Genomic DNA, 14,189 nt, shown 5'->3' with positions numbered 1-14,189 from the left:
AGTTATAAGTCAGTGTACTGCCGGTCACAGAGTGGTGACAGATACGTCACTACAGGCTCCTTCACTCTCCGCGATGTCCTTTTGGCCTTAAGATTATAAATGATTTCCAGGAAGCTAGAACCTGCCTGCACGTCCAGCCTCAGATGACACATTATGTAACCACATCCTCTTAGCCATTCGCTCCTTGTTTTTTTCCTTTAATCCCTCAGTGTCCACTTCTGATATTGTGCACAGAATTTCCTAGAGGTTCAGTAACATAAGTGATCATAGAAAGTGCCTGGATGCCATCCCCAAAGGGCAAATCCATATGGTGCATCTGCCATCCCCAAGATGGTGATCAGTATAAGCGTCTTTCTACCACATATCATAAAGCAGCCCTTATGGGGGACACAGTGATTTCTTCCCCCATCCTAAAACTTTAAATATACATTAAATGACCACTTTACAGAACCTCATGTCCTTGCACAATTGGAGCTTTACTGTATGGAAATTAGACATATGACCCCATGGTATGGAGTACACTCAGTTTTCTGTGAATCGCTTTCCCTTTGAATCCAAATTACCCTGGAAAATTTAGGGATTTCAGCGACCTGGCACAAGGCGGCATCATCAGTGCTGAGCTAGCTGGGGTCAGGCTTATGGACTTTTCCTCTGTAATGGTGTCAAAAGTGGAGAATGATGTAAGTGTTAAAAAACACGCAGAAAAAGGGGAACCTATGGGTCAGTAAAAGGGGTATTCCTACAGAACGCCTTCATCTCCAAGTTGGGTTGCTGTGCCATAGTGAATGTTGCAGTTCTGAAGGCCAAAGGAGATCCAACAGGCTACTAGTTGTGGGATTGGAATAAAGTGGCCATCCAGCATATGTACAAATACATATCTATGTATAGAGTTATTCAATAGATGCTTGTGGTCTGGGTTTACCCCAGGTCCAAACCTGTTCTTAGCTAAATAATAAAAAAAAAAAAAAATATATAGATATATAGAGATAGAGAGAGAGATAGAGAGAATGCATGTCACAGCTTCATCTGTGTTAAAAGGGTTATCGAGCGAAAAAAAAAATCTTTCAAATCAATTGGTTTCAGAAAAATATATAGATTTGTAATTTACTTCTGTTTGAAAATCTCCAGTCTTCCCATGCTTATCTGCTGCTGTATGTCCTGCAGGAAGTGGTGTGTTCTCTTCAGTCTGGCACACTGCTCTCTGCTGCCACCTCTGTCCATGTCGGCAACTGTCCAGATCAGTAGCAAATCCCCATAGAAAACCTTTCCTGCTCTGGACAGTTCCTTATACTGAGGTCAGTTCATCATCTTGTAATGACGGATACGTCCTAATAAAATGTTTTTCTTTACTTCCAGATCCGGAGCACAGGAGAGAGGCCCAGCAATGAAGAGATTGTCCGCTTCTCCAAGCTATTTGAGGATGAGCTGACCCTGGATAACCTGACCAGGCCTCAGCTTGTGGCTCTGTGTAAGCTGGTAGAGCTGCAGACCATTGGGACAAATAACTTCCTCCGCTTTCAGCTGACCATGAAGCTGAGGACTATTAAGGCGGACGACAAGGTGAGTTTTCTTAAGCCGATAGTTCCTCCTCTACTAGAATTGTCTTGTTAGTTCATGTGTTCATTCTACTCAGCGTCAGTGCTGGTCATAGATGTAAGGTCTTTGGCGGAGGATCCTGCTGAATATAATAGGATCCACTTTCATTCTTTAGCGACTGCCTGAATTATTTATATCCCCTAGATACACTCTGTAACTTAGATGTATGGTACCTGCTTTCCTCCCCAACACTATAGTGCGGGCACCGAACAGCTGATGATTGGTGGAGCTAGATGTCACCACCTCACCAATCAACTATTGATCCTGTGGATAGGCTATCAATTGTTTTATCCTGGCAAACCTCTTTACTAATAACTATTGCAGATACAGATCTGTTATAAGGATGCTAGACGTCTGTGTCGTAGGGGTTACTCCTAGTGATGCAGACCTGCTAGGTGGATGGATTTTTATTGGATTACATTGCTTTCTGTTCTGTCTTGTGACAGCTTATTGCAGAAGAAGGTGTGGACTCTCTGAATGTTAAAGAACTGCAGGCAGCCTGCCGGACCAGAGGAATGAGAGCGCTGGGTGTCACCGAGGAACGGTTACGAGAGCAGCTGAAACAGGTTAGAGACCGCTGGGAAACATTACACTGATACCTACAGTTATAATCCCTTACCTAACTTGATAGGTTACATTACCTAAAACCACAGCTCCTATCCGATATTACAACTCTAGATTCTTGTATATAGGCAACAGCATTATAACAGAGAGGACTGGTTAAGTATAGGTGTTCTACATAGCAGTGCTTGAATAAGTGGGACAAGTGACAACCATATCTGCAGTTGTTGCTGTTGCACTCCCTTTAAAGGGGTTTTACGATGATAAATAGGTCCAAACTGATGCATTATGGGAACTGAGACATATTTCAGATGTACAAGTGTTCCTGGAAATTTTCTGTTTTTCTGAGCTATATAGGTTTACAAAATCCCCCATGTGCCTGCAGTGTTTCCCTTGGTTACGACCATCTTGGTGTATCCACTGAGATGGTCAAGCATGCTCAGTTCAGCAGCATATTGCTTGGTATTTGCTTTTACTCTTGTCTTGTGGGGGTTGTGGGAAAGTGTGTGCCCTGTTGTTTGACAGTAATAGGATCACAGATCAGAAAGGAAACTAGGAATACCTTTCTTGCTGGAATACATGATGTGACTGGTAAATATTCCATGTATGAGTATACAGCTGAAAAGGAATCTGCAGTCCGATGCTTCTCTGGGATGACCAGTGATGGATCACATAACTCAGTCTTGCCGCTACCAGGCTTTAGCTCATGACGCCTGGGTGACACATTGGTTATCACCCTATCTTTAGCACGTTTTAAATTTTTCAGATATAATTAGTAATAAACCCGTATATGTTGTGGAGGGGATGTAAAGCTTTACATGACTGTTTGATGCACGTGTCACTTTGCTTTTCCCCTTACAGTGGCTGGAGCTGCACTTGAATCAGGAAATTCCCACATCATTGCTGCTATTGTCCCGCGCTTTGTATCTCCCGGACACTCTCTCACCAGCTGATCAGCTCAAAACAACTCTGCAGACTTTACCCGAAAGCATGGTATGTATCCCGGCCTCCCAGCTCAGCAGATGTATGCTCAGTGTACATGCAAGAGCCGGCAGGTCACATGACACACATTCAGCATCCTCATTTTTAGCATACAGTGTACTGAATGGCATTCTTTTAACCCCTTATGGGGGAACTAAATAAAATAAATAAAAAAAAATATATATAGTGGTGCCTTGGATTACGCGCATAATTCGTTTCGGGACCGTGCTTGTAATCCAAATCTACTCTTAAACCAAAGCAGATTTTCCCATAAGAAATCATAGAAATGCAGACAATTTGTTCCACAACCCAAAAATAATGATTATTCTGAATAACATGTAAAACAGATAAAATAAACATTCAGAAACAGCAAAATCTGTGATATTATAAATTACTGTACAGTAATAGAGAGGATGGGAAAGACAAGGACTGACAGAGACTGCAGGAAGAATAAAGGAATGAGCAGGGCAGATGTGAGCACATACATGCAGCACTCTCTGTCCGGGGAGAGAGAGGTTACAGCTATGGAGAGATTACCTCCACAGTCCTGTCCCCTGGTGTAAGCCCCAGCCTGAAGTGGATCTGCCATGATTTGGAAGGTGAGGTAAGACTTCCTGGGTCAGAGTACAGGGCTGTAGACCCCGCTATGCAGACCATGCCCCTCCTCCACTCCCCCTCCCATCCAGTACAGGGAGCTCTTAAACCAAAGCAATGCTCTTAAACCAAGTCACAATTTTGAAAAACTGTGAGCTCTTAAACCAAAACGCTCTTAAACCAAGTTACTCTTAAACCAAAGTACCACTGTATATGTTTATATTTTTATTTTTTACAAATTAATGAAATGTCACTATTACATGTCCGATGGTTTTATTCATTCCGGTAGAAGTGGTAACACCCTAATGTCAGAAGGTTTTATAATTATTATTTACTTTCTATTATTTATATTGATTAGATGGATATATATTAGATTATAGACAGATACATATAGATTAGATGATAGATGTAGATTATAGATTGATAGATGTAGATTATACATTGATAGATGTAGATTATAGATATAGAATGAATATATATATATATATATATATATATATATATTCATTCTATATCTATAATCTACATCTATCAATCAGCTATAATAATCCACAGAAACCTCGGAGGACTAGAACCTTGTCCTTTTTGTTTTCCAGGCCAAAGAGGCCCAGGTGAAAGTGGCGGCAGTCGAGGGCGACAAGGTGGACAACAAGACCAAGCTGGAGGCCACGCTGCAGGAGGAGGAGGCGATCAGGAAGGAGAAGGAGTTGCAGAAACTGTCCGAGGTGGCCAAGGAAAGCTTACAGATAGCAGCTAAGGTAAAGCCGTGCTTTCTGATAGGATTGAGAAAATCTGCATGACGTCCACAAAACTACTGGAATAGCAGAGCGATTATGTGCCAGCCCGCTATATGCACATGTCATTCACTAGTATAAATGCAGCAAGGTGCTTGATTTTACTTTTTATAGTCAATTTTTATTTGAAAAATTTAATAATATAGTTTGACTGTGACTCCTGACATATACTACTTCGGAGATGAACTACTAACCCTGAAGGAGCTGGGAGACAGGGCACAAAATACTCCCGGCTACTCTACCATTGTTGTAATGGGAGAGAGAACCAGTAGAAGCAGAATGTCTCACAGCATTCAGCAGCAGTTTCGTACGTTCGTGGGTGCTGTGCCCAGCTTTGAGCCTGTCATGGCAGTGTCTGGTTTCATCGGATGTGTCTGACAGGAGACCATGCTGTGAGACTTTACAAGCTGTGATTTAGTGACTGGGCCCTGGGTGCTGTCTGTAGCTTGGAAATCTGATCCTGCACCAACCAGAGGGCATGAAGGTCACAGTCACTAAATCACTGTACAGTCTCATAGTGCTGTCTCCTGTCACTACACACCTCACAGGCAGCTCTGAATGTCACTTTAAGGCTGCATTTACATGTGTCTGGTGATCCGTAGCTGTCCCAGGTGGGAATGCATCATGCCTGCAACTATTTACTTCTGATGTCAGCAGCATGGGCTAAAATAAGGCATGACAATTGCCCTGTGGACTGTCCCATATAGTTATCCTACAGTGCAGCGTGGTTTCATCTGCATGTTTGGCATCCAGGCATATGTGAACCCAGCTTTACCACATACAGAAGTGGCACCATGACATCTGTATGCACTGTGGCATTAAAACAGTCTTTGACTGTTATGACGGTAATGCCCCATTTGCTGGAAAACCCATGTAATGCATTTAAAGTGTACCTGTCATCAGTCTATGCTGCCCTTTTAGCCAAAACGGTATAAATAATACTGTACTGTCTGGCTAAGGTTCTGGTGGTGTTTAGTAGGGGTATATGTTGGGGACTCCCTGATGCACACCTCCACCATATTGCTATGATTGCCACTTTACAGCATCCATCACAGATAGGCTGCCATGTTAAAAACACATACAGTGTAGAGTGACTTTTTACAGGATCCCGACAGTTCTGTGCTATTCCATCCAGCAAAAAAGCACAAACACTACCAGGATCCACTCGAGTGAAGGACAAAACAACACTTTTCAGGCCTCTGTTGGGTATGTTTGCTGTATCCATTGGGACATTACCTTTTTCTGTATTACACAAAGTCCTAGAGAATGGGACAAGGACCCACAGAAAGGTGATCGGTGCTATATAGCTACAGATCCATCATATCGCTCATGGAGACACTTCTTACCCTTTATTAGGTGGAAGCGGCTCCTGAACTGGAACCAGATGAAGTGAAGACCAGTGCGGATGTAAGACCAGATGTGGTATCTGCATCGGCCGCTGACCAGGCGGAGGTACTGAGAGACACTGCACCAGTCTTGGAGGGTATCAAGGTTTGTATTGTTATATCTTTGTGTAATCTTACCAAAAACGCTGATTCAGATGACTTCTTCCTAATGGCGATGTGTGTATCAGTACAGTCAGAGATGATGGTAGGAGGATTTGTTACCATGGACCTGGTTACTCAGACAGGGTAAAGACTAGAAAACCTTCTACCTTCTTACAGGGTTTCAGTGCTACGCTTTGTTCCGCTGATTTTTGGGGGGTGTCAATTTACCCTGATCTTTAAATCTGTCTCTTACTTTTAGGGTGAAGAAATAACCAAGGAAGAAATTGACATTCTGAGCGATGCTTGCACTAAGCTCAAGGAGCAGAAGAAGCTGCTTACAAAGGAGAAGGAGGAGCTGTCCGAACTGAAGGATGATGTCCAGGAGTACAGTGAGGTAAGGTGTGGCTATAGTTCTAGTATATTAAGGGGTGTACCATGTGACCCCTATTAAAAGGGCCTGCAGGGTCAATGCTCTCAGCTTCTTGGTGGAGGTCATGTACCATGACCTCTACTTCATGGGGGTCTAGGGTCATGTCAGAGGTTCTCTATAACTGGAGGTCCACTTTATGTATGTCTTTAGTGAAGTCAATGAGCAGTCATTAATATTTCTTTCTGTCAATTGTGCAGGATCTTGAGGAAATTAAGAAGGAACTATCGATGTCCGGACAGGAGAGTGTTGTGGAAGAGTCAAAGGCGAGTAAGAGGCTGACAAAGAGGGTGAACCGTATGATCGGCCAGATTGACAAAATCATATCCGAGCTGGAGAACGAGGACAAGGTGTTGGATGCTGGAAGTGGTACTTCTCCTCCTGTAGGGTGAGTGCACAAGATTCATGGATTTTTTTAATTTTTTTTGATTGATAGATAGATTGATTCTGTATAAGTAGGATACACCATTATTGTCTGATCACTGGGAGTCCTGACTGCTGGAACAGTTAGTGTTCACTTTTTACATTGACCACTAGAGGGCACACTAACCTAATGGTTAGCGGGTAGACTGGGACAGGGTCATCAGATAGTGGGCTAGTTATATAGGGAGGCTGTGCACATGTTCACTCATCTTTTGCCCAAAGACTGATGCATTCATGTGATTGGGGGTTGCAAAAATCCATGGCAGTTGCTTCAGTCACAAAAAACTCATTATATGAGTGTATATATATATATATATATATATATATATATATAATATATATATATATATATATATATAAAAATAACACAGACACTGCCTGAAGGAAGGGTGGGTTTCCAATGTGGCCATCCCATAAAAAAAGCAAATGGCTGCATTATTTCTATACTACAGACTGGTTAGATGGATGGAACAAAAAAAAAAAAAGCAGAAAACTTTAAATATGTAATGAATTCACTTTAAAGAGGTTATCCAGCGTTATGGAAACTTTGCCACTTTCTTCTAGATACAGCACCACTCTCCAGTTCGGTTTCAGGTTTTGCAACTCTGTTCCACTGAAGTGAATGGAGCTTAAATGCAAACCACACCAGAACTGGAGACAAGAGTCATGATGTCTCTACAAGAAAGTGGCCATATTTTTGTGTTGTTGGATTACCCCTTTAAATTTAGGTATGAAAGAGGTTCTTAGCACTCCCAATAATCAGACATTGGTGGCAATATGTTTGTGAAAGAGATACTTTTAAGAGGTTATCCCAAGATTAAAACTTCTCACCTATTCACAGGATATGGGGGTCCCTTCCCCCCGAGTGAATAGACTAGAGATTAAGCAGACACATTTTTACTACACCCTGTTCGGGCCTCAGTCATAAGTCCCTCTCCGATCAGATACCCTTTGTATTATTAAGTTTTAATCCTGTAATAACCCCTTTTAATTGTGATATTTCTAAAGCTGATGATTCTGGTTCCGTAAAACATAGTTGCATAGTTTTACAACTAAAGTGTGTTGCGCTCAGCTCTGCTTTTCACCATTTAGCATAATAATTTTGTTTTGCTGCTCGTGTCCCTATTCTGAATAATCTCACTTCTCTCTGCTGCCATCTGCTGGTGCAGTGCATGTACTGAGCCTAATATCTGTATAGCAGAGATGCTTAGTTTCTCCCTGCAGGAGATGCCATTTGATGGCCGTTTCATATTTGTTTAGTGTGCGTCTTGTTTTATCCTCCTGTTCTCACCTCCAGTTTCATGTTTGATATCCAGTGCATAATTTTTTCGTTTGGTGGTTGATTTGTTGCCATCATACAATCACTTCCAGATCTTTTGTGAGCAGCAATCATCAGAGGTCCCTGGCATAATCGCCACCCCCTGCTTCCCTTCACCCCTTGCTTTGGCTGGCACTTTTTCCATGTTTTAATGGCTATAACTGTTTGCTGTACACAGATTGTATTTCGCCTTTAGGGAAAATCTTGTCAGTATTAGTGAGCTCATCAACATCATGAGGCATATCCAAAAGATCCCTGAGCAAAAGCTTCTGAGGATAGCCGAGGCTCTGGATGAGAACAGAGACGGGAAGATCGATCTGGATGACGTGGCCAAGGTACGCTGTGTGGTCTTTATGTACCGTGTTTAGGAACACAATACTTTACATAGCAAACGCCTTGGCTGTCTAGGCATGATGGGAGTTGTTGTTTTGCAACAGCTAGAGATCCAAGGTTCCCTACCCCCTGATATAGACTGAAGTTCTTTCCACCAAAAACGATGATGGGCGGGAGTCTGACTGCTGGGACATCCACAGGTTACCAGAATAGGCCTTACTGTCCCCATGGTCAAAGAAGCTCAGACATGTGCACTGCCACTTTACTCATCTCTGTGGTCCTCAGGAAGATAGCTGAGCATAGTACACTGCTCTCTTTGCCAGGCCTGGAGCAGTATATCTGACCACCTCTTCATTGGGGGAGGGGGGGGGGCAGAAGATGCCCTTTCCTGTGACCCAGCAGTGCTTTAAACTATCATAACCTATAAACTTACTCATGTATTAAAGGGGTAGTTCACCAAAAAAAACAAAACTTTCAAATCAACTGGTGCCAGAGATTACACCACTTCCTGCAGGGCATATAGCACCTGATAAGTACTAGAAGACTTTTTAATAGAAGTGAATTACAAATCTCTGGCACCAGTTGATTTGAAAGAAAATATTTGTTTTTGTTAAATTCCCCTTTAAAGAGGTTGTCCCATCTGCCAATAATTCAACTCTGTCTCCGCTCACATCTTGGTTCAGTCCTGGGGGATTGAGGACAGGATGTAGCAGTGCTGATCCAGCTGTGCTGTGTCTCCCGCTGAGCTTACATGTCTCCAGGGACAATACAAGCCCTAGAGACGTGTGCAAGCTCAGTGGCAGAAAGGAAGTGCAACTATACTTACTGCTCCTGAGGATTGTGTCACTGCACGGCCACCACTCTCGGAGCTGAGTGCGATGGTCGGGAACATAAGCAATGAGCTGTTATCACTAAGTGCGAGAGAAAGGGGCCAAACTACTAAGAAATTAGCATTTGCAAAATTGGTCTTTTTTGCATTTTCTATCACCAAGCAAAAGTTTAGTTGACAGGATCACCCCTGTAATGAAAGTGGTTTTATAAATTGCAATCTGGGTTGCTGTCTAGATCAAGGGTACGACTATAGCTGCCTACTTTTCTGTGATGTTTTGTACATCCATAACTTGTTTTAGAATAGAAGTTGTCCATTATGTTTAGTGGCCATTTGTGATGTACAGAAGTGATCTTGGCTTATATCTTCATAAGTTAAGCTTGAATTCACATGTATAAGGTGGGACTACATAGCAGCTTAACATGTGTCATTGAGCCGGAGATTTTAGTCTTTCTCTGCCTGCATTGCAGATAGTGTCACAACCTGCAATTTGGCTCAATACTGCACATTTTGGCTACACGACATGGTCTTATACAGCATAGTCCTTTCTACCCATCTGGCTTTGTATCCTTAGGTTGTGGAACTGATTGACAAGGAGGACATCGACATCTCTACTAGCCAGGTGGCCGAGATCATGGAACTTCTACAGAAGGAGGAAAAACTGGTCGTGAAAGAGAAAGCTAAAGAAAAAGCCGAGAAGGATCAAGTGGCCGAAGTGCAGAACTAGCCCCGGAGTCTCCGCTTACCTATCCTATATACACACACGCACATCTCGTAAACTATCCATACAGCTGCTACCGTGTTTCTATTGCTTTTGAGGTGATTTCATTGCCAAGTGAGATATTAACGTGCACTATGTCATATGGGGGGAGAGCAAGACTTCATGTACATTACCACCATTCCAGGAGCATCAGGCTTATACCACTTTGTTTTTTTTAAGTAAATGAAAACTTCCAGTGCAATTATTATAAATTATCATTATTTTTTTTGCACAATTATGACGTTCTCTTTATTGAAAGGGTTGTAGCCTTCCATTATGCCCCCGGAGCCATAGTAAATAACCTGGTCTCTCTTTGCCTCAGTAAGTAATGGAGATGAAGGACTTAGAGGGAATATAGCACCTGCATCGCTATAGTCCTGTGTAAGTAGTTGGACTCCCTCTAAGAGGTATAAAATAGAAACTCTGCCTCAGTATAGTCATGTAGGCAGAGAGGGAATATAGTAGATCATCTGTATCAATATAGTCCAAAGTAAGATGGTACCTGTATGTGACACCTGGGAAATATCGTAGAACCTATGCATCAGTATAGACCTATGTAGGTAGGGAGATACCTGTGCAGGTACATAAGGAATAAAGTAGAGCCATTGTACCAATATACTTCTATATAGGAAGGAAAGTATGGGACTATAGCAAAATACGTATATCTTTGTAGTCCTGTGTAAGTAAGAAGGTACCTGTATGTGACACCTAGGGAATATGGTAGAACCTCTGCATCAGTATAGTCCTGTCTAGTTAGGGACGTACCTGTATGAAACCCATAAGGAGTATATTGGAACCTCCGCATACATCTGTGTAGGTAGGAAGGTACCTGTATGGTGAACCGGAGGCAAAAACTCTGAATCTGTGTACTCCTGTGTAGGTAGGAACAGACCTGTATGTAACCCATAAGGACTTTAGTAGAACATCTGCATCGGTATAGGCCTATGTCTGTAGGAAGGTATCTCTACAGTGAACCATAGGATATATGGCAGAACCTCTGAATCAGTATAGAACTACATAGGTAGAGATATACCTGTATGAGATCCATAAGGATATAGTTGAACGTTTGCATATGTATGGCCCTATGTAGATATAAAGGTACCTGTATGGTGATCCATAGTCAGAACCTCTGAATCGGTATAGTCCTGCGTAGGTAGGGACTTGCCGGTATGGTAAACCATAGACAGTAGAGTAGAAACTCTGAACCAGTATAGGCCTATGTAGGTAGGAGGGTTTGATTTGGGGCCTATATGGATTTTATACAGAATCTCTTTGCTGCTTCATCCTTATCTAGGTAGAGAAACATTTATATGGAATACAGTAGGACTAATTCATCAGTACAGACCCAAGTAAGAAACACATAGCCAAGATATACCAGGCTATTTCCTATGGCCAGGAGCAGGTGAAAGATAGATACATTTCCTTTTAACTAGTCCCTCCATTTGGTTTGGAAGTGTGGCAGAATCTTTAGAGGGGTTGCTCGGGATAAAACACACATGGTTGTTGTTTTTTTTGTTTATAAAGAAACGACGCCACCCCTTTCCATAGGTTGCCTATAGTATTGCAGCTCTTTTTAATGGAGCTGAGCTGCAACACCAGACACAGCCCATGGTGTGGTGCTGTTTCTGGAAGAAAGCAGCCATATCAGACAACCCCCTTTAAGTCAATGAAGCTGCTTTCTCTGCACTCTCCCTAACCACCTAGATGGGGCTCTTCACTATTGCTGCTATTGGTTACCAGTCTGTGTCCCCTATGTAGTATTAGGCGTCCCTGCATAGGTTGCAGCTAAAGAAGTCCCGGTGGCTGTGTGACCAAGCGGTTATAGCGAAGCTGTCCCAAGTATTCTTTACACCATTGGCGATTTGACTTTTTGTTGTATTTTGGCCTTTTTCTTTTTACTTCAAAACCTTAATTTAAATAGCCACGGCTGCCTGCGGGCAGAGAATGTATTTTTATTGTATTCATTGCCTTCTTTCATAGTCTAGGACGATTCCTTCTATTTATTTCAGGCCCACGCCTGTGGTGCTTTTTGTGTTAAACGCTGGGAATGTAATTTTTTATTTTATTTCTATGCATTTTAATACAGCAGCACTCAAATCTTCATTCAGTCAATAGTGGATATTGTGTCCAACACTTTTATACTAAGAATTATTATAATAATAATAATAATATGGATCTGCTATGACGTTAAAAAAAAAAAAATTGTTCTTGATTGTAAATTGTATAATAAAAGGCGATGTATAGGACAGGTATGAAGGAGGGGGAGTGACCGCCGCCTTGGTTGTCCTGTTTCTCCTACTGCTGCTTTGCTAATAAAACGATGTCTGTAGAAATCTCCATACGAATGTTCACTGTGTATATATCCTTATTTTATAGAACTTCCCAGGGTGGGTGAACAATTTATATGGGGCTACAAAGAAAAGGCCACAAAATCTTAAGCTGGCCGTACACTTTATATAGCTGTTGGTTGACCAAATTCACCCCCTTCCCCCCCCCCCCAATACTCATGTACATTCAGCTCATATGTTCTGAATGGGGAGAGGTGAGTAAGCTGTTACCTTTGATGAGAACAAAAGGATCAGGCATGTTAAAATCCTCCTTTTCCCTGACATATGTCATTAGGAGCTAAGGAGAGTCAGTAGGCACCCCCTAATATACACATTTATTGGTTGGTGCCACTGAAATTAGTTGGTATCATGACGACAATATGAATTGTAGTGTATTTTCTAGTCTACACACAGATGTTTTAGGTAGGTGACCACCATAGGGGCCATATTTTTAAAGGGGTTGTCCTACTAGGCCAACCCATGTCCATATAGCTTATAGAGCATAAAGGGGATGATCTCATGCTTGGCCCCCACTCTGTGAGCCTCACTGCAGACATGTTTGTTATTTAAAGTGACACTGTCACCCCCTTTTTGCATTCTGACTTCTCTACACAGGTGTAATGGGTAAATTTAGCAGTTTTCATACTTTATTTTATATCTTACGTCTTGCTGCTTATTCAAGTAAAAAGTGATCTTTTATCAATTGCAGATTGTACTAAGTGGGTGGGGCCTCACTGCAATAGCACCACTTAGCCCAGCCCACAGTGCCACCATTGGTTCCGTTCTCAATGACCCACCCCCTGGTCGACCATTGGAACAGGCTAGCCTAAACCCCCTCTAGGTCGACACATACCAATGGGCTTCGAGGGGGTGGGGCCTATGTGCCAGTGATGCCACAGAGGGGCGGGGCCAACAATGGCACTGTTGGTGGGGCTAAGTGGCGCTGTTGCCGTGAAGCCCTGCCCACTTAGCACAATCTGCAGTTGATAAAAGATCACTTTTTTCTTGAACAAGCACCATGACGTATGATATAAAATGAGGTATGAAAACTGCTAAATTTACCCATTACACCTGTGTAGAGAAGTCAGAATGCAAAAAGGGAGGGACAGTGTCACTTTAACTCAATGTCATGTAATACCATGATTGTCCTCTAGTGGCCACTGCAGAAGAAATTTTTGATTGCCTCATTGCTGACAAGTCCTCCTCTAGGGGAGGGGTCTCCAGATGAGGCAACCCATTTAAGTGTAATATAAATGATATACCCTCTTGAGGGGTTTTCCAGAATTAGAAAAAGTAGCTACTTTCATGCTAAAATTTCACCACCCCTGTCCTCAGGTTGTGTGTGGTATTACAATTTGGCTCCATTCACTTCAATGGAATGGAGCTGCAAAACCCCACTCAACTTGAGTACAGGAGTGGTGCTGTTCTGAATGTCTACACTATGGCCTTTCTATAGTACAGTGGCTTTGCCTTCCATCTCGAATGTAGAGACACAAGAAGCCTTGTAGAAAACGCTTATTATGGTTACGTCTAACCTAAACCTTATTAAAGATATAAGGGACCATTAGATAGATGCTTCTCCAGTGAGTTGGTCATAAAGCTTGAATCCCATGCATTACTGTTGTCTAATGTTACCGGATACTATATCCTCCCACTAGTCCTTTAATTTTTGGAAGTGCATGTCTCTTGTCTACAGTGAGATACAAAGCTATCTAGTGCATCAAAAATAAATAAATAAAGCAACTTTGCATTTGCTTGT

General features: G+C 42.3%; 1 protein-coding gene across 2 annotated transcripts in view; it reads left to right on the top strand.

The window, feature by feature from the left end:
* The window catches only part of LETM1 (leucine zipper and EF-hand containing transmembrane protein 1), a 28,996-nt gene extending 15,945 nt beyond the window's left edge, over window positions 1-13,051 (top strand). The window contains exons 6-14 of one of the 2 annotated variants that reach the window (XM_069977297.1): window positions 1,357-1,560; window positions 2,043-2,162; window positions 3,019-3,150; window positions 4,329-4,490; window positions 5,883-6,017; window positions 6,273-6,407; window positions 6,641-6,828; window positions 8,378-8,516; window positions 9,918-13,051. In XM_069977297.1, coding sequence (XP_069833398.1) covers window positions 1,357-1,560; window positions 2,043-2,162; window positions 3,019-3,150; window positions 4,329-4,490; window positions 5,883-6,017; window positions 6,273-6,407; window positions 6,641-6,828; window positions 8,378-8,516; window positions 9,918-10,070 — 1,368 coding nt within the window. In that variant the 3' untranslated portion in view covers window positions 10,071-13,051. Of the gene's footprint in view, window positions 1-1,356; window positions 1,561-2,042; window positions 2,163-3,018; window positions 3,151-4,328; window positions 4,491-5,882; window positions 6,018-6,272; window positions 6,408-6,640; window positions 6,829-8,359; window positions 8,517-9,917 lie in introns of both variants that reach the window. The other variant, XM_069977295.1, reaches the window with a different exon arrangement.
* Window positions 13,052-14,189: the final 1,138 nt, after the last annotated feature.

Source organism: Dendropsophus ebraccatus, chromosome 7 (assembly GCF_027789765.1).
Source record: "Dendropsophus ebraccatus isolate aDenEbr1 chromosome 7, aDenEbr1.pat, whole genome shotgun sequence".
NCBI lineage: Eukaryota > Metazoa > Chordata > Amphibia > Anura > Hylidae > Dendropsophus > Dendropsophus ebraccatus.
The sequence above is the reverse complement of the archived record's forward strand: the minus strand, read 5'-3'. Positions and strand labels throughout refer to the sequence as shown.